Here is an 18424-nt window from a genome sequence, read left to right on the forward strand (position 1 = left end):
AACCTCCATCCCAGTCTCAAATCTCTGGAAGATTGAAACACGTTTGCTTCAAGAATTTCCCTGTATTTAGCAGAATCAATCATTCCTTCAATTCTGACTAGTTTCCCAGTCCCTGACTAGTTTCCCAGTCCCTGTGTTTGCTTATTTTTTTCTTTAAGCAATGGCCACTCTTCCGTAAAGCCCAGCTCTGTGGAGTGTACAGCTTAAAGTGGTCCTATGGACAGACACTCCAATCTCTGCTGTGGAGCTTTGCAGCTCCTTCAGGGTTATCTATGTTGCCTCTCTGATTAATGACCTCCTTGCATGGTCCATGAGTTTTGGTGGGCGGCCCTCTCTTGGCATGTTTGTTGTGGTGCCATATATATATATTTTTTAATTATGGATTTAATGGTGCTCCGTGGGATGTTCAAAGTTTTGGATATTTTTTTATGACCCAACCCTGATCTGTACTCCACAACTTTGTCCCTGACCCGTTTGGAGAGCTCCTTGGTCTTCGTGGTGCCGCTTGCTTGGTGGCGCCCCTTGCTTAGTGGTGTTGCAGACTCTGGGGCCTTTCAGAACAAGTGTATATATACTGAGATCATGTGACACTTAGATTGCACACAGGTGGACTTTATTTAATGAATTATGTGACTTATGAATGTAATTGGTTGCACCAGATCTTATTTTGGGGCTTCATGGCAAAGGGGTTGAATACATATGCACGCACCACTTTTCATTTTTAAAATTTTATTTTATTTTCTGAAACAAGTCATTCATTTCATTTCACTTCACCAATTTGGACTATTCTGTGTATGTCCATTACATGAAATCCAAAATAAAAAATCATTTAAATTACAGGTTGTAATACAGCAAAATAGGAAAAACGCCAAGGGTGGTGAATACTTTTGCAAGGCACTGTACATCTTGTTTGGCCAACATTGTGTCAAGTCACTACGGTTCACACTGAGCCTGTTATGTGCAGAATGTAGCCCATCCCTTCTTCCAACTGATCTGTTGATACCGCCTGCTGAATTCAGGGCATCAATGTTGTTGAGAAAAGTAGCAAAACTTTTGTAGTTCCCGATGGCTAACGTTATGTCTTTTTAAAACGGCACAGTAGAAAGGCCCCAGGTCAATGTGGAGGTGTTTTGATGGAGATGCTTGGATGCATATAATATATTGATGACTGTCCCGAAGTCAGTTTGGAGGTGCTTGATTATGAGACTTAGCTGCCTATGAGAAGAGGTGTGGACGTTATGGACTCCTCTGACTCTACCTAGTCCCTTTATATCCTCCCATCTTCCTCAATCCTCCTTCTTCTTCTCTCTCCATCTGAGGCTGCTATATTCTATCAGTCCCATTATTCTATTTCAGTGTATGGCTTAATTGTTCAATGAGGGGAAATGGGTTTGGTGATTTGTGCTGACATACAACATCATATGTGATATAGTCTCCTTGTTTATTTGGCTTGATTTAATGTTGTGCATGTGGTTGTGTGTCTGTGATTGTTATTTGGGTCAACTTTCGTTGTTGTGTCCTGTGCCTCTGTGTGTCTGCGTGTGTGTTTGTACGTCAGTGTGTATCTCAGATCTCTCCTGGCATGCGTCCTGTGCTCCCGCTGTCCAGACCCCTTCTGGACCTCTTCTGAGCTGGAGTACCCTCCTCCCTACCCCAGCGCCGGCCCTTGCCCCTTCATCACCCCCCTCCACGGGGCTGAGGAGATGCCCCAGGCCAACCTACCCCTCCCTAGCCCCCTGGTCACTTTGAGAGGGTCCACGATGGGTATGCGGGATGGGGTCAGTGTGGCGGGGCTCTCCTGCAGCAGCAACCCGACCCCTTTAGAGGGGATGGACATGCACCAGCTCCTCCGAACCCCTAGAAAGCGCCACAGAGCACTGAGTTTCATCAGTCCCTGCTGTATGTTGGCCTGTCTGAGAAGAAGAAGCCTGAACAGCTAAGGCTTTTGGCTGAGACTGAGAGACTCATTTATATTACAAAAGTGACACATATATATTTATATATACTTATATCAGAGGAGGCTGGTGGGGGGGGATCTATAGGAGGCTCATCGTAATGACTGGAGTGGAATAAATGGAATGGAGTCAAACATGTGGTTTCCATATGTTTGAAGTGTTTGATACCTTCCATTGATTCCATTCCAGCCATTACAATGAGCCCATCCTCCTATAGCACCTCCCACCAGCCTCCACTGATATATAATACATATATATCAGTGTAATACATTATATAATACATTGTAATGTGTTTTAATTATATTTCAGTGTTATCGACCATTACAAAAGACCGGCAATGATGGACATTGGACACATAAGGCATATTGCTGAATTGTGTGGGATTTTGGAAGCGTATTTGTAAATTTTAGATCATTTGAGATCATTTTTTAGTTTTGAGATCTTTCAGATCTTTTGGAGTCTGTTCAGGCTTTCTTGTATCATCAATATCATATAAACTCATTACAATCACTCACCAATCATTGTATGCCTCATATCATACTGTATAAAATCCTTATCAATTATTGAAGTTTATTAGACTGCTGTGTTGTCACCCACTAAAGTGAAGGTAACCCCTTATGTTATAAGTTCCACTACTCTTTTCATATCTCAAGACTGTGATTCCAGATGTAACTTTTACTCTCCTCTCTCTCCCTCTAGTCGGCAGGTTCGTGCGGCGCCAGGCCGGACCATGCTGAAGAGCACAAGTGTGAGCGGTGAGATCTACGCGTCAGAGCGTACCGACGGCAGCCAATCGGATACGGCGCTGGGCACAGTGGGCATGGGTGGCAAGAAGAGACGCTCCAGCCTCAGTGCCAGGGTGGTCTCCATCGTCTCCAACAGACGTAGTCGCAGCACGTCGCAGATCGTCGGCCCGGGTGAGTTCAAAGGTCAAAACTGACCCTCACCCAAATGAAGGAGACGCTCGGGATGGTTGTGATTTGAAAATGTGGCTCTGGTATTTTGATTTGATTTACGGTTTATATTTACAAGACGGTGGTAGACAGACATTTAACAATTGGACATTACAGACAGTAAAAATTAGACATTACGGACTATCAGCAAGTGGCCATGACATTATAGTTCTCAGCTGTTTTTAGGGTTAAGAAGGACCTGAACTACCTTATAGCACTTTCATCTGAAGAAGAGTAAAAAAACAAGAATCACTCTTGACTCTTGACCTTTTGTTTACGTTTACCGCGCACCAAAATGTCCTGATGCTGGAATTCGAATGCAACCCACAAAAAACGTGCTATAAAGAGTTTCAAAACAACATGTTTCAACTCTAGATGACACCCGCTGCGGCCAAGCGTTCAGTCAGAGAGACTCTTTCTCAGCCTGGCTGGACTCACTGTAGGGTGGGGAGAGAGAGGAAGCAGAGAGACCGAGAGAGAGATAGTTGAAAGGCTCCAACTGCACTCCCTTCCTCTTGTTTTTTTGCGCTCCTCTTTGTAGCTGACATAAAAAGCCATTATAAAGGAAACTAGGGCCTAGGGGTTCTCTCCGTGCCTCTCTCCTCTCTCCCCATTGTTATATAGTATAGCAGTACGATTGGTGTTCTGTGTGATAGTTGCCCTCTTTGCTGACAAAATCATAGAATTCATGTTTGGTTGAGAGAGCGAGAAGGTAAGGAGGACTTGTTTTTACATTTTTCAAGCTTGAATGCTTTCATATTGTTTTATGGTTGATACTGGTGATTCTTGCTGTACTACAATTCATTTAAGTTTAGCGTTCTTTGTCATGAATCTTGTTCTAGAGGCAGCTCTGCAGAGTGGTCACTAGCTGGCATAGCCATAAAGCCATAAAATCAGATTTTAAGCCTAGGTCTAAGCTTAACCCTAACCTTAACCACACTGCTAACCTTAAATTAAGACAAAAAAAACACACCAAAAAAATCATTAACATTTTGACTTTGCAGCTGGTCCGTCTAGCGGGAATCGCTCAGTTCTGCCTCCAGGGAAAGATTCATGACAATAGACATCAACCTGCGTATTATCATCATGTACTACTGTATCGTTCTTTAGGATTGACTGTACGGTATGCCATTGTCTGTATTAGGTTGGTTGTGTTGACGTGACGAGGGATGGAACCTTGAAATAACGACACGTGTTGTTCTTTCTCTCTAAACATCTCTCCAACCCATTGTTCAGCTGTGACTTGTGAAAACACAATGACAGAAAAGGATTCTTTGACTTCCCGGTTCTTTCAATTTCTCTTTTGTGTCCTTTGTCCTCTGAGATGTAACATGGTTCCCCAGCTCTGTCACTGTATCCTATCATGACGACGAGGCAGCTAGGAATACATGGCACCACACCTGGTTTTCCTCAAGAGGACCACGAAATATAGCCTTCTGGCCTAAATGTGTTCATCCTCGAGAGTTGTGTTGTTTAGCGCTGACCCAGAAAAACTAAGGCCTGGAAGATAGGACTTCAGGTCTCAGGAAGACAGTAGATTAGCCGTGCTAACTTAGCCATTAGCCTTAGCTATCCGCTACATTGTGTATATTTTCTCCTCTCCGGTACCAGAGGGGAAGGGGAAGAAGGAGAAGGGTGCATCCATCCAGAGGAGCACAGAGACGGGCATGGCTGTAGAGATGACCAGGAATATGAGTCGACAGTCCAGTAAAGAGTCCACCAACGGCACCATGAACAGCTGCAACTCTGAGGGAAAGTCAGTATCTCCAAAATACAGACTCTCTCTCTATATATATATTCATCTCTCTCTCTGTATTTCTCTCTCTCTCTCTCTCCCTCTCTCTCTCTCTCTCTCTCTCTCTCTCTCTCTCTCTCTCTCTCTCTCGCTAGCTCTCTCTGTATACTGTATGTCTCTTTCCTTTTCCTCCCTCTACCCCTCTCTCTTCGTCACTTTCTTCCTCTTTCTGTTTATGGGTACAAATGTTTTTTCCAATGTTACATGTATTGACATTCACTGTAAAGTAAACAACTCAGTAATTCAGCATTATTGCAGTAAATTCGATAGATAATATAACCTAGGACCCATAGGTTATATACGGTAATTAGTTGTATATTGACTGTGTTCTTCCTCTGTTCTAGTCTGCTTTTCGGTGGGGTGCGTCTGGGACAGCCAGGCAACCAGTTCAGCGACTTCCTGGATGGCCTGGGTCCTGCCCAGCTGGTGGGCAGACAAACGCTTGCCACACCTGCCATAGGTGAGTAAATATCCCCCGATTCTATTCTGTTTATTCATCATGTTATTGCCCTACCGTAGTTCCTCTGTGACTCTTCCCCAATTGATAACTTGATATTAAATCAGTTTCATTGATTCACATAGCTTCCTTTCTTCTGTCTCCGTATTACCTCAATAACTCAATATCCTTCTAACTTCCCTCTTGAGAAACTCAATTGCCAACTTTTCTTACTACTTCCTATTTTATGACCTTAGGTGTGTTCGAGCAGTAAGCCTAACAAAGCCGACTGTAGTCGGGGGAGGTGCATCTGTGACAGCCAAAACTCAGACACTGTAGTGGTTTTCCTACAGGAAGGCTCAGATCAACATAGCAGTGTCAACATTTACATTTACATTTAAGTCATTTAGCAGACGCTCTTATCCAGAGCGACTTACAAATTGGTGCATCTAAGATAAGAAGATATCCAGTGGAACAGCCACTTTACAATAGTGCATCTAAATCTTTTAAGGGGGGGTGTCAGAAGGATTACTTTATCCTATCCTAGGTATTCCTTAAAGAGGTGGGGTTTCAGGTGTCTCCGGAAGGTGGTGATTGACTCCGCTGTCCTGGCGTCGTGAGGGAGTTTGTTCCACCATTGGGGTGCCAGAGCAGCGAACAGTTTTGACTGGGCTGAGCGGGAACTGTACTTCCTCAGAGGTAGGGAGGCGAGCAGGCCAGAGGTGGATGAACGCAGTGCCCTTGTTTGGGTGTAGGGCCTGATCAGAGCCTGAAGGTACAGAGGTGCCGTTCCCCTCACAGCTCCGTAGGCAAGCACCATGGTCTTGTAGCGGATGCGAGCTTCAACTGGAAGCCAGTGGAGAGAGCGGAGGAGCGGGGTGACGTGAGAGAACTTGGGAAGGTTGAACACCAGACGGGCTGCGGCGTTCTGGATGAGTTGTAGGGGTTTAATGGCACAGGCAGGGAGCCCAGCCAACAGCGAGTTGCAGTAATCCAGACGGGAGATGACAAGTGCCTGGATTAGGACCTGCGCCGCTTCCTGTGTGAGGCAGGGTCGTACTCTGCGGATGTTGTAGAGCATGAACCTACAGGAACGGGCCACCGCCTTGATGTTAGTTGAGAACGACAGGGTGTTGTCCAGGATCACGCCAAGGTTCTTAGCGCTCTGGGAGGAGGACACAATGGAGTTGTCAACCGTGATGGCGAGATCATGGAACGGGCAGTCCTTCCCCGGGAGGAAGAGCAGCTCCGTCTTGCCGAGGTTCAGCTTGAGGTGGTGATCCGTCATCCACACTGATATGTCTGCCAGACATGCAGAGATGCGATTCGCCACCTGGTTATCAGAAGGGGGAAAGGAGAAGATTAATTGTGTGTCGTCTGCATAGCAATGATAGGAGAGACCATGTGAGGTTATGACAGAGCCAAGTGACTTGGTGTATAGCGAGAATAGGAGAGGGCCTAGAACAGAGCCCTGGGGGACACCAGTGGTGAGAGCACGTGGTGAGGAGACAGATTCTCGCCACGCCACCTGGTAGGAGCGACCTGTCAGGTAGGACGCAATCCAAGCGTGGGCCGCGCCGGAGATGCCCAACTCGGAGAGGGTGGAGAGGAGGATCTGATGGTTCACAGTATCAAAGGCAGCCGATAGGTCTAGAAGGATGAGAGCAGAGGAGAGAGAGTTAGCTTTAGCAGTGCGGAGCGCCTCCGTGACACAGAGAAGAGCAGTCTCAGTTGAATGACTAGTCTTGAAACCTGACTGATTTGGATCAAGAAGGTCATTCTGAGTGAGATAGCAGGAAAGCTGGCCAAGGACGGCACGTTCAAGAGTTTTGGATAGAAAAGAAAGAAGGGATACTGGTCTGTAGTTGTTGACATCGGAGGGATCGAGTGTAGGTTTTTTCAGAAGGGGTGCAACTCTCGCTCTCTTGAAGACGGAAGGGACGTAGCCAGCGGTCAAGGATGAGTTGATGAGCGAGGTGAGGTAAGGGAGAAGGTCTCCGGAAATGGTCTGGAGAAGAGAGGAGGGGATAGGGTCAAGCGGGCAGGTTGTTGGGCGGCCGGCCGTCACAAGACGCGAGATTTCATCTGGAGAGAGAGGGGAGAAAGAGGTCAGAGCACAGGGTAGGGCAGTGTGAGCAGAACCAGCGGTGTCGTTTGACTTAGCAAACGAGGATCGGATGTCGTCGACCTTCTTTTCAAAATGGTTGACGAAGTCATTTGCAGAGAGGGAGGAGGGGGGGAGGGGGAGGAGGATTCAGGAGGGAGGAGAAGGTGGCAAAGAGCTTCCTAGGGTTAGAGGCAGATGCTTGGAATTTAGAGTGGTAGAAAGTGGCTTTAGCAGCAGAGACAGAAGAGGAAAATGTAGAGAGGAGGGAGTGAAAGGATGCCAGGTCCGCAGGGAGGCGAGTTTTCCTCCATTTCCGCTCGGCTGCCCGGTGCCCTGTTCTGTGAGCTCGCAATGAGTCGTCGAGCCACGGAGCAGGAGGGGAGGACCGAGCCGGCCTGGAGGATAGGGGACATAGAGAGTCAAAGGATGCAGAAATGGAGGAGAGGAGGGTTGAGGAGGCAGAATCAGGAGATAGGTTGGAGAAGGTTTGAGCAGAGGGAAGAGATGATAGGATGGACGAAGAGAGAGTAGCGGGGGAGAGAGAGCGAAGGTTGGGACGGCGCGATACCATCCGAGTAGGGGCAGTGTGGGAAGTGTTGGATGAGAGCGAGAGGGAAAAGGATACAAGGTAGTGGTCGGAGACTAGGAGGGGAGTTGCAATGAGGTTAGTGGAAGAACAGCATCTAGTAAAGATGAGGTCAAGCGTATTGCCTGCCTTGTGAGTAGGGGGGGAGGTGAGAGGGTGAGGTCAAAAGAGGAGAGGAGTGGAAAGAAGGAGGTAGAGAGGAATGAGTCAAAGGTAGACGTGGGGAGGTTAAAGTCACCCAGAACTGTGAGAGGTGAGCCGTCCTCAGGAAAGGAGCTTATCAAGGCAACAAGCTCATTGATGAACTCTCCAAGGGAACCTGGTGGGCGATAAATGATAAGGATGTTAACATTTACATTTTACATTTAAGTCATTTAGCAGACGCTCTTATCCAGAGCGACTTACAAATTGGTGCATTCACCTTATGACATCCAGTGGAACAGCCACTTTACAATAGTGCATCTAGATCATTTTAAGGGGGGGGGGGGCAGAAGGATTGCTTTATCCTAGGTATTCCTTGAAGAGGTGGGGTTTCAGGTGTCTCCGGAAGGTGGTGATTGACTCCGCTGTCCTTGAAAGGGCTGGTAACTGTGACAGCATGGAATTCAAAGGAGGCGATAGACAGATGGGTAAGGGGAGAAAGAGAGAATGACCACTTGGGAGAGATGAGGATCCCGGTGCCACCACCCCGCTGACCAGAAGCTCTCGGGGTGTGCGAGAACACGTGGGCAGACGAGGAGAGAGCAGTAGGAGTAGCAGTGTTATCTGTGGTGATCCATGTTTCCGTCAGTGTCAAGAAGTCGAGGGACTGGAGGGAAGCATAGGCTGAGATGAACTCTGCCTTGTTGGCCGCAGATCGGCAGTTCCAGAGGCTACCGGAGACCTGGAACTCCACGTGGGTCGTGCGCGCTGGGACCACCAGGTTAGGGTGGCCGCGGCCACGCGGTGTGAAGTGTTTGTATGGTCTGTGCAGAGAGGAGAGAACAGGGATAGACAGACACATAGTTGACAGGCTACAGAAGAGGCTACGCTAATGCAAAGGAGATTGGAATGACAAGTGGACTACACGTCTCGAATGTTCAGAAAGTTAAGCTTACGTTGCAAAAATCTTATTGACTAAAATGATTAAAATGATGCAGTACTGCTGACTGGTGAAGTAGGCTAGCTAGCAGTGGCTGCGTTGTTGACTTTGTTTGAAAGTGTAGCTGGCTAGGTAACCTCGACAATTACTCTAAACTACACAACAAAGACAGCAAAGACAACTATGTAGCTAGCTAACACTACACTAATCAAGTCGTTCCGTTGTAATGTAATAGTTTCTACAGTGCTGCTATTCGGTAGAAGTCGGCTAGCTGGCTAGCTAGCAGTGTTGACTAGGTAGGAGAACGGTGGCGCGGCGGACGAGAGTAGCTGGCTAGCTAACCTCGATAGTTACTCTAAACTACACAATTATCTTAGATACAAAGACAGCAAAGACAACTATGTAGTTAGCTAACACTACACTAATCAAGTCGTTCCGTTGTAATGTAATAGTTTCTACAGTGCTGCTATTCGGTAGAAGTTGGCTAGCTGGCTAGCTAGCAGTGTTGACTAGGTAGGAGAACGGTTGACTAGGTAGGAGAACATAGCTGCTATTGTTTATAAAAACAAAATCTTTATGTTGAAATTAACTTTTCTATACCCCTCTTTATCACACACTCACAAACTGAAAACAAAACATGTGTACAATTAATTGGTTAGAGAGCGGTCTCAAATATCACTTTCATTTGTAGCTTTAGAATCGGGGTAAATTTGGTTCCTGTTTTAGGCACGTCTTTGGCCATGTTCATCAAACAAAAACACCCTAATGATTGGTTGACAAATAGTGCCTCCAACAATGCAGATGATGGCTGCATGATGCAGTTGGTGAGAAGCAACTGCAGCGACTTGAAGGCGTCTTCAACAAAAACTGCATGACCTTTGATCACATGATTTTTGGAAATGTTTATACCCATAATGCAAAACACGACGGTGACCATCACGTGATCTGCTCGAACATCCCTCTTATCTCCTACCTGTTCTGATTGGTTCAATCCAGTTCCTGTTTAGTCAACCAGAGACAAAACAGAAGGCGAGACATCAGCTGCTATCGCATTGGTGCATATAGGAAGTCGGAACTATGAAAAAATCATCTATAGTGAACGGCCTGAGTCGGACATCTTCATTTATCCACCATCTTTGGTCAACTCGTTCTACTTCTTCTTCCTCCCAGGTGATATTCAGATCGGGATGATGGACAAGAAGGGCCAGCTGGAGGTGGAGGTGATCAGAGCTCGGGGCCTTGTACAAAAGCCTGGATCCAAATCCCTCCCTGGTGAGACACTGGTGGTAGCGCCACCTAAGGGTGGAGGACTGCATTGAGACCAAATATAATTCACTGCAAAGTGCTTTTTAATCCAGGAGTAGTCTTATCTAAGGTCCATGTAATCGCCCACCTAGAGAAAACAATTCAATCGGACCATGTTTAGAACCACAATTGAGTATCCTTATCCTTATCCTTATCTTGTTTCTTTTTTTCTTTCTTTCTTTCTTTCGTCAGCTCCATACGTCAAGGTCTATCTGTTGAATAATGGAGCGTATGTAGCCAAAAAGAAAACCAAGATTGCACGGAAAACGCTCGACCCGCTGTACCAGCAAGCGCTGCAATTCGAGGAGAGCCCACAGGGTAAAGTCTTACAGGTGAGGGTCAAAGCGTGCCTTGTTTCATAAAGAAAGTTCAATCACATTTGAATTAAATAATTAAATAAATGCATCCCCTGAATAATATCAAAACCATTTTTCTATTTTAATTTCAATTTAATTTAACCTTTATTTAACCATTTAAGCTGTAAAGGTTTTAATCTTTTTTGGGGGTCTTTTTTTCTCCTTCAGGTGATCGTCTGGGGAGACTACGGACGAATGGACCACAAAAGCTTCATGGGAGTTGCACAAATCCTATTGGAGGAACTAGACTTAACGAGCACAGTGATTGGCTGGTACAAGTTGTTCCCACCCTCCTCCTTAGTGGACCCCACACTAGCCTCCCTGACTCGACGTGCTTCCCAGTCGTCATTGGACAGCTCCTCGGGCCCACCAGGCACCCGATCCTAGTGGACCAATAGGACTACAGCTACCAATCTTAATGGACCAATGGGACTATGGCTAGCCTACCGCTTTGTGAAACGAATTAACGTCACTTTAGAGATTAACGGACAAAAATTATTCTAGAACAACAACAATCAAGAAACAGAGTCACAATGATTAAAAAAAAAGCTTTGTTGAGATCTGACAATCACTCCTGGCATCGTTTAATTTGTTTGTTTGTTTTAGAGAGCGTAAGGTTTCAGTGTTCCATTCCAGTAACGAATTCGTCATCGTTTTTTCGCGGTTGTAATCTAAGAACTAGGGCTGTCGGTAATAAACAATGTTTGGTAGCTAGGTAAGGCTGTACTGGAGTCGAGCGGTAAGAAGACACTCGATTCATTGAAGAAACTAAGTAGAAATGTAAATGTGAAAGGAAGAAGGGTGGTAGTTTTTAGTCAAACCGTCAATAAACAAAGAAATGTATGTTAGCGTCGGAATGTATGGACCCAAGACAGAGGTGTCATCCTCCTTGTTCCTCAGGGGGTGCCATAATGTCCTCTCCGCAGTGGCCCCCATCCGGCCCCCAAACAGACTGCCAGCACTTCGGCCCCCAGGGCAGAGTGCTTCTGGGTGGGGTCGGTCTGGGCAAGCAGGGGTCTCCTTCTGGTGCCTAGACTTTGTGGATTCACATTACTGGTCCTTCTCTGTCAAATATCATTTTTTGTTTTCAATATGTTCACCATGGCTGGTCCAAGCCGCTCTCTCGTTTTTGTCTTTGGTACGTTTGACTATTTTTTTCTCCGTTTGTTACTTATGGCACAAAAAAATGTTTTTATGATGAGTATGAGGTTTACGATGCGTTGTCTGATGTATGCATGGAGAAGAATAAAAAGACACAAAGAAAAAATACGTCATAGAGAAAATGAAATAAAGTGTCTGCAATGAGATGCAGGGGACTGTTCAGTGACACATCTTAAGTTACGATTTTTACACATGACGATGAGATTAGTGTGGGATTACAATGTTCTTTTCTTCATTCAGTCACCTACAAAAAGTCCAACCCAGTTGTCTTTGTATAGATGTATATTAGACCTCCAAGGAGGTTGACCATTAAATATAATTATACATTTCACTTTGGACTATCACTAGGGTGTCAACAAGTCACTGTAAAAAAATACGTATCTTTGTCCACAATCACGAGAACTTTCATTTAGCTGTTTTCCTGGAATATCCTTCCCTTCATCCCAGCACATGTTTATGGGTTTTATCCGAAACTTCAGTTTACATTATTTTGAGATTCAAAAACGCAAGCACAATAAGCTTGATTTTTTTTGCGGCAAAAAGTTTAACTTTTTGGGGGGAAAAAGTGAATGAAAAAAATATAAAAAATACTGCTTGCAAATGTACATTTTTTGCTTCATTTAATTTCTTCTTTGTCTCGATTATTTGGAAAAACAAAAAACATCAGTTGCTCAAATTTCCCTTCTGCATCTTTGTGAATGTGAAAAGTAACCCATCAGATTGAACTTTCAGGACAGGAACACCAATGCTCATCCTTCGTCAGGCCCGCTGACTCCTGCCACACCAAAGGGGGCGTGGCCAGCATGACTCGGACCTGTTCCAAGCTGCATGCACATTTTGTAAAACAAAAACGATACTGGGGAAAAAAAGATTGAACTGAACTAGATATGTGTTAGTTCCACATACCGTAGGCCCGCTTGTATGTTGCATGCACTTGTACAGTTTGCTCGTACTTAAATATAAAGAGAAACCGAAGCCATTCACATCACGCGAAGACATTCGAAATGATCAGCTGCAGTCAAGTCTAGTCCACATCCTTCATTCCGGTGCTGAATGTTTCGAAACCAACTGATTACCGAGATTATGTTGATGTCTTTTTTTAAAGCTATTGAACCCGTGCTGTACTGTTGTACTAAGCAGTCCTCACCGCCCATTCTTTCAAATCTACTGTTACTGTACACATAGTTTACCTCTATGGGGCTGAGACTACATGGTTAAATATGTATAAATCAGATCAATTTATATACAAAGTATAGTTATGTTGAACATAATGATGTAATAAGATATATGGATACATATATTACACCAATTATTTAGAGTATAATGTAACGAAAGTAATTTAGGTATATTGTAAATATTTTTTCAACCAACCAAATGGTTTAGTGATATTTACGAAAGGGGCCAAGTCAGATTACGGGGACATTGTCAAGTTCCTAAAGACTACGATTGGACTTAGAAAGTCACAAAGGGACACTACTTCACTACAAGGCTTCAGGGGATAGTCCAAAATCGCCACACTTGAGTGTACTAGGGTATCAGGCCATATTATCTGCAAAAGCTGTCATCACTACACCTCTCTCTCCATGCTTTGAAACCTACAACATACGACCTATGACCCCAGCCATGTAAAACCCCATTTATAAAAACGTCATTTTTTTTTGTTTTATGTTTAGTGAGTTATTCTTTTTATTTTGTCAGTATTATTAGGAGAGAAAAAAATGCTGATTGTTTACAATTTATGTGTTCCACTGAAACAACAACTATAAAAGAAAATGATCAGATTAAAAAGTATTCACTGCAGCATTTCTTGTTTGGTATAACAGGTGTGGCTCAAATGATGTGTATGTTTTATATTTTAAAAAAAGAGTTCATTTTTATTATTTACAAATAAAAAAGAATGTGTGGAAGAATTGTCCCTCCTGCTTGCTGTTCTTGTTCCACTGTCAACCCTCTCCTCTTCAAGTCCTATTTAAAATAATTTGAAATACTTCAACTGGGCTTAATTGAGCTTGTCTGATAGAATGGAACCAATTCACAAAATTGCAAAATCCGCCCATCTGACAATCCAGGCAGGCTAAAGCAAACACTAAGGGCTGGATTCAATCCGTATCGCGGAGGTATCGCAGAAGATCCACGTAAAAATGTTACGGTCATTTCCGATTGAGCCGACATACAGTGCCTTCAGAAAGTATTCAGACCCCTTGACTTTTTCCCATTTGTTAGGTTACAGCCTTATTCTAAAATTGATGGAATATATATTTTTCCTGATCAATCTACACACAATACCACATAATGACAAAGCAAAAACAGCTTTTAAGAAATTGTTGATAATTTCAACAACAAAAAATTAAAAATTAAATATCACATTTACATAAGACCCTTCACTCAGTACTTTGTTGAAGCACCTTTGACAGCGATTATGGTCTCGGGTCTACTTGGGTATGACGCTACAAGTTTGGCACACCTGTATTTGGGGAGTTTCTCCCATTCTTCTCTACAAATCCTCTCAAGCTCTGTCAGGTTAGATGAGGAGTGTTGGTGCAGAACTATTTTCAGGTCTCTCCAGAGAAGTTTGAATGGGTTTTCACCAAGGATCTCTCTGTCCTTTGTTCCGTTGATCTTTGCCTCGATCCTGACTAGTCTCCCAGTCCTTGCCACTGAAAAACATCCCCACAGCATGATGCTGTCAACACCATGCTTCACCGTAGGGATGGTGCCAGGTTTCCTCCAGGCGTGATGCTTGACATTGAGGCCAAAGAGTTTAATCTTGGTTTCATCAGACCAGAGAATCTTGTTTCTCATGGTCTGAGAGTCTTTATTTGCCTTTTGGCAAACTCCAAGCGGGCTGTCATGTGCCTTTTACTGAGGAGTGTCATCCATCTGGCCACCCTACCATAAAGGCCTGATTGGTGGAGTGCTGCAGAGATGGCTGTCCTTCTGGAAGGTTCTCCGATCTCCACAGAGGAACTCTAGAGCTCTGTCAGAGTGACCATTAGGTTCTTGGTCACCTCCCTGACCAAAGCCCTTCTCCCCCAATTTCTCAGTTTGGCTGGGCGGCCAGCTCTAGGAAGAGTCTTGGTGATTCTAAACTTCTTCCATTTAATAATGATGGAGGCCACTGTGTTCTTGGGGGCCTTCAATGCTGCAGAAATGTGCTGGTACCCTTTCCCAGATCTGTGCCTCGACACAATCATGTCTCGGAGTTCTACGGACAATTCCTTTGACCTAATGGCTTGGTTTTTGCTCTGACATGCACTGTCAACTGTGGGACATTATATAAACAGGTGTGTGCCTTTCCAAATCATGTCCAATCAATTAAATTTACCACAGGCGGACTCCAATCAAGTTGTAGAACCATCTCAAGGATGATAAATGGAAACAGGACGCAGCTGAGCTCAATTTCGAGTCTCATAGCAAAGTTCTGAATACTTACGTCAATAAGGTTTTTCAGTTTTTTATTTGTTATAAATTTGCTACATGTGTGTAGATTGCTACAGATTTTTTTTTACCCATTTTAGATTAAGGCTGTAACGTAACAAAATGTGTAAAAAGTCAAGGGGTCTGAATACTTTCCGACAGCACTATATGCAGTGTTCACCATGAATGCAGTCTCAGCGACCGTGGGAACATTGCCTTTAATTGTCAATCGCGCTATAAAGCGTCTCTTTAGTGCTACGGATTGAATAGAGCCTTAAGTGTTTGAAAGATTTCAAATACTTTTTGACCCCATCTGCTTCCAAAACATATTCAAAGTGTATTTTCCAACCTAGATTACATAAAAGTGTATTTTGCCAGCCTAGATTGCTCTTAACCCACAATTACCTTGGTACATTATGTCAAAATGAAAATGCTCTCTAAAATAAGTTGTATCTGTTGCTATGGGTATAAGCTTATCTTCTTGCTTGCTTGTGGGAAAACTAATATTTTCTCTGGTCCCACAGACTCAACCCCGCCATGCCCTCTGTCAGTCTCCTCAGATAGGCATCTTAGCAAAGCAGCTTCACAGAACTCCCAAGGAGAGAGAGAGAGAGAGGGAGAGAGAGACAGAGACAGAGACAGAGAGAGACAGAGAGAGACAGAGAGAGACAGAGAGAGACAGAGAGAGACAGAGAGAGAGAGAGAGAGAGAGAGAGAGAGAGAGACAGAGACAGAGACAGAGAGAGACAGAGACAGAGACAGAGACAGAGACATAGAGAGAGAGAGAGAGAGGGGGAGAGAGGGAGAGAGAGAGAGAACAAGCACAGTATCAGTGTAGCTTACAAAAACAGGCCAACATTTGAATCCTACACATGAAAGTAGAAAGACCTCAGAATCAACTGAGATCGTACCAAATCCAGGACTAATGTCGTGGAGACTCCAAATTCGGACAAATTAAGCATTACAAAGACAAACATGGAAGGAATTCGCAAAAGCTAGAATTGCAAATGACCATGTCCAAATAATGTCCGTCAAATTATACCTCATTTGTGACGCACTTCCCGTTCACATTTTGACTCTGTGTCGTCTCACGGATGTCATCATTAGGACAAGTTTTATATTTGATTTTATCCACTAGGGTTGCTGAAGGTATAAAATCCTAGGAAATGTTATTTTATTGACATAAGCTGTCTTCAATCAATGTGGTTGTGCTTGAGTGTTTGGTGGTGGTGGTGGGGGGGGGTTGTCGCAAAGCCAGGGGAGGCGTAGCTCTACGAATCTTAATTGCACAAAGCTTATCATGTGGCAGGGAATACTATTTGTAGATCAGTGATTGTACACCTCACTTTGTTCAAGCTGATCCTCTTCAACTGAAAATAATGGGTCAATTAAGGGCCAGTGTCAAGGAAAGCATCCATGGAGCTATGTTGTAGCAAATTCAGGGGGTATCCCTGACCGGGACTCAAACCCAGGTCTAGCGACTATCAAGCCAACGCCTTAACCATTACAGCAAGAGGTCTGACCCTCTTAACGCGCTCGCTAGGTGTTGGCTAACGGTTGCTACCCTACTCCTTTCCTAAGGGGAATAGCGTGTCTCCCCCCTTCTCTATACCAAGTACCTACACTGATAAATGACCTTTTATTGTTGTACTACCATGGCAACACCACTAAGTCAATGTTTTAAAGAATACAAAAGGCACAAGGCTCACTCTAGTTCTGCCAGTCCCCACCCAATCAGTCGGTCCTTAATCATCTGTAACATTACAAGGAAGGGTGTCCCCTTTTCTCGCTGTTGTCTTTGGTGTGTGAGAGTTCCCTCGGAATATGAAAAGCACATTTACTTTCTCTGACCACATCTTTTTACCTAAAAAGTGAAACGCAAGTATTTTGGGGGAGAAGTGGAGTAAGTCAAATATTGGCGCAAACAAGTCTACGGAAGTTTTCAACTTTCAACTCTGCAGGACAGCTTTGACTCCGTAAAATAGTTCCTTCAAACAGTTCCTTCATCCCTGACTACGTTGGTTTCTCTCACTGAAAGGGGAAGTTGTACCAAAATGCCCTCTCGTTTGACCTCTTATAGGACACATGGCAACATGGACCCCGGAGATTTATGTTCCACATCCTCTCGTTAAGAAAGAAGAGGGCCCCCCGAAACAACATCTGCAGGCAATCTAGCCCCTCCCCCTTGTCACTGGATCAGAGCTCACGACCTCTGTGTGTGTGTGTGTGTGTGTGTGTGTGTGTGTGTGTGTGTGTGTGTGTGTGTGTGTGTGTGTGTGTGTGTGTGTGCGTGTGTGTGTGTGTGTGTGTGTGTGTGTGTGTGTGTGTGTGTGTGTGAGGACCAGAGAACATACAGTATAATACAGTCAAGATTACTTGTCTTCCAGCTTCCAGGAAGTGACCTCTTCCATTAAGGGCCAAATGATGATGATCTTTATGGTTCATCAGTAATAGAACGCACGGAGAAAAAAACGGAAATATAATCACGTTCATTATTTTCATTATGTTTGTTCTCTTTATGTCGACTTCCTCTTTTGTTCTGTGCATTGAGGGGGAAATAGTTTGGGAACAGCCCAGCTAACCTCCATTCTGCATCAAGCATCCTCCCGTTGGATTACGTGTTCAGAGGAGTGAGTAGATGTTTCCTCTAACCACTCACGCAGGGTCAGATACTTAGAATCCTCCTAAATGGAGAATGTTAAGATTCAGGTTCGGGGTTCTCTGATGTTAGATCTGTGTGCACTCTGCTTTGAGGGTTTTGAATTGTTGACATATGTTGAGTTTTCACTGCATGTACAGTACTGGGGTATATACAGCTTTAAGAACAGTCTACTGACACCTTCTTAGGAGTAAGGGGCCCTCAGAAGGCACAGGAAACTGGTGCAGCGCATATCCAAGTTGCAACGATAACTGTAGATTTAGAAAAAAAAAGGATGCATTTACAGCATACTGAGTTTCGGTTGAAATCATTTGCCAAGAAAGAATGCATTGATTGTATCGCTTAGTTTAGTTTAAATGACACAATCCACTTCCCATGCGTAATTGAAACACCATCCTACTGTGTCGTAACTGGTGCATAGTGTCTGAATTGCGGTTTTCAAGAATATAGTCAAACAAACAGCCAGAAAACAGTTTCAGTAAATTCATGTCACTTCAAAACAAGGCCGTCAAAACAAGGCCGGCTCTTTATGGCAAGATGCATCATTCACCCAAGTTTCGTCAGAATCGGCCCAGTGCTGTCTGAGATACCGCATGTGACTAACGTATGAACG

The 18424-nt window shown here is 44.3% G+C and overlaps 1 protein-coding gene across 17 annotated transcripts in view; it reads left to right on the forward strand.

Annotated features, from left to right (window-relative positions):
• Window positions 1–13645, forward strand: part of LOC129835956 (regulating synaptic membrane exocytosis protein 1-like) — a 117444-nt gene extending 103799 nt beyond the window's left edge. For 16 of the 17 annotated variants that reach the window (XM_055901744.1, XM_055901653.1, XM_055901701.1 and 13 more), the window contains 6 exons: window positions 2655–2872; window positions 4520–4664; window positions 5048–5163; window positions 10084–10185; window positions 10411–10550; window positions 10743–13645. In XM_055901744.1, the coding sequence (XP_055757719.1) occupies window positions 2655–2872; window positions 4520–4664; window positions 5048–5163; window positions 10084–10185; window positions 10411–10550; window positions 10743–10961 (940 nt within the window). In that variant the 3' untranslated portion in view covers window positions 10962–13645. The other variant, XM_055901733.1, reaches the window with a different exon arrangement.
• The last annotated feature ends 4779 nt before the right edge of the window (window positions 13646–18424 follow it).

The sequence above is a fragment of the Salvelinus fontinalis genome, chromosome 3 (assembly GCF_029448725.1).
Source record: "Salvelinus fontinalis isolate EN_2023a chromosome 3, ASM2944872v1, whole genome shotgun sequence".
Taxonomy (NCBI): domain Eukaryota; kingdom Metazoa; phylum Chordata; class Actinopteri; order Salmoniformes; family Salmonidae; genus Salvelinus; species Salvelinus fontinalis.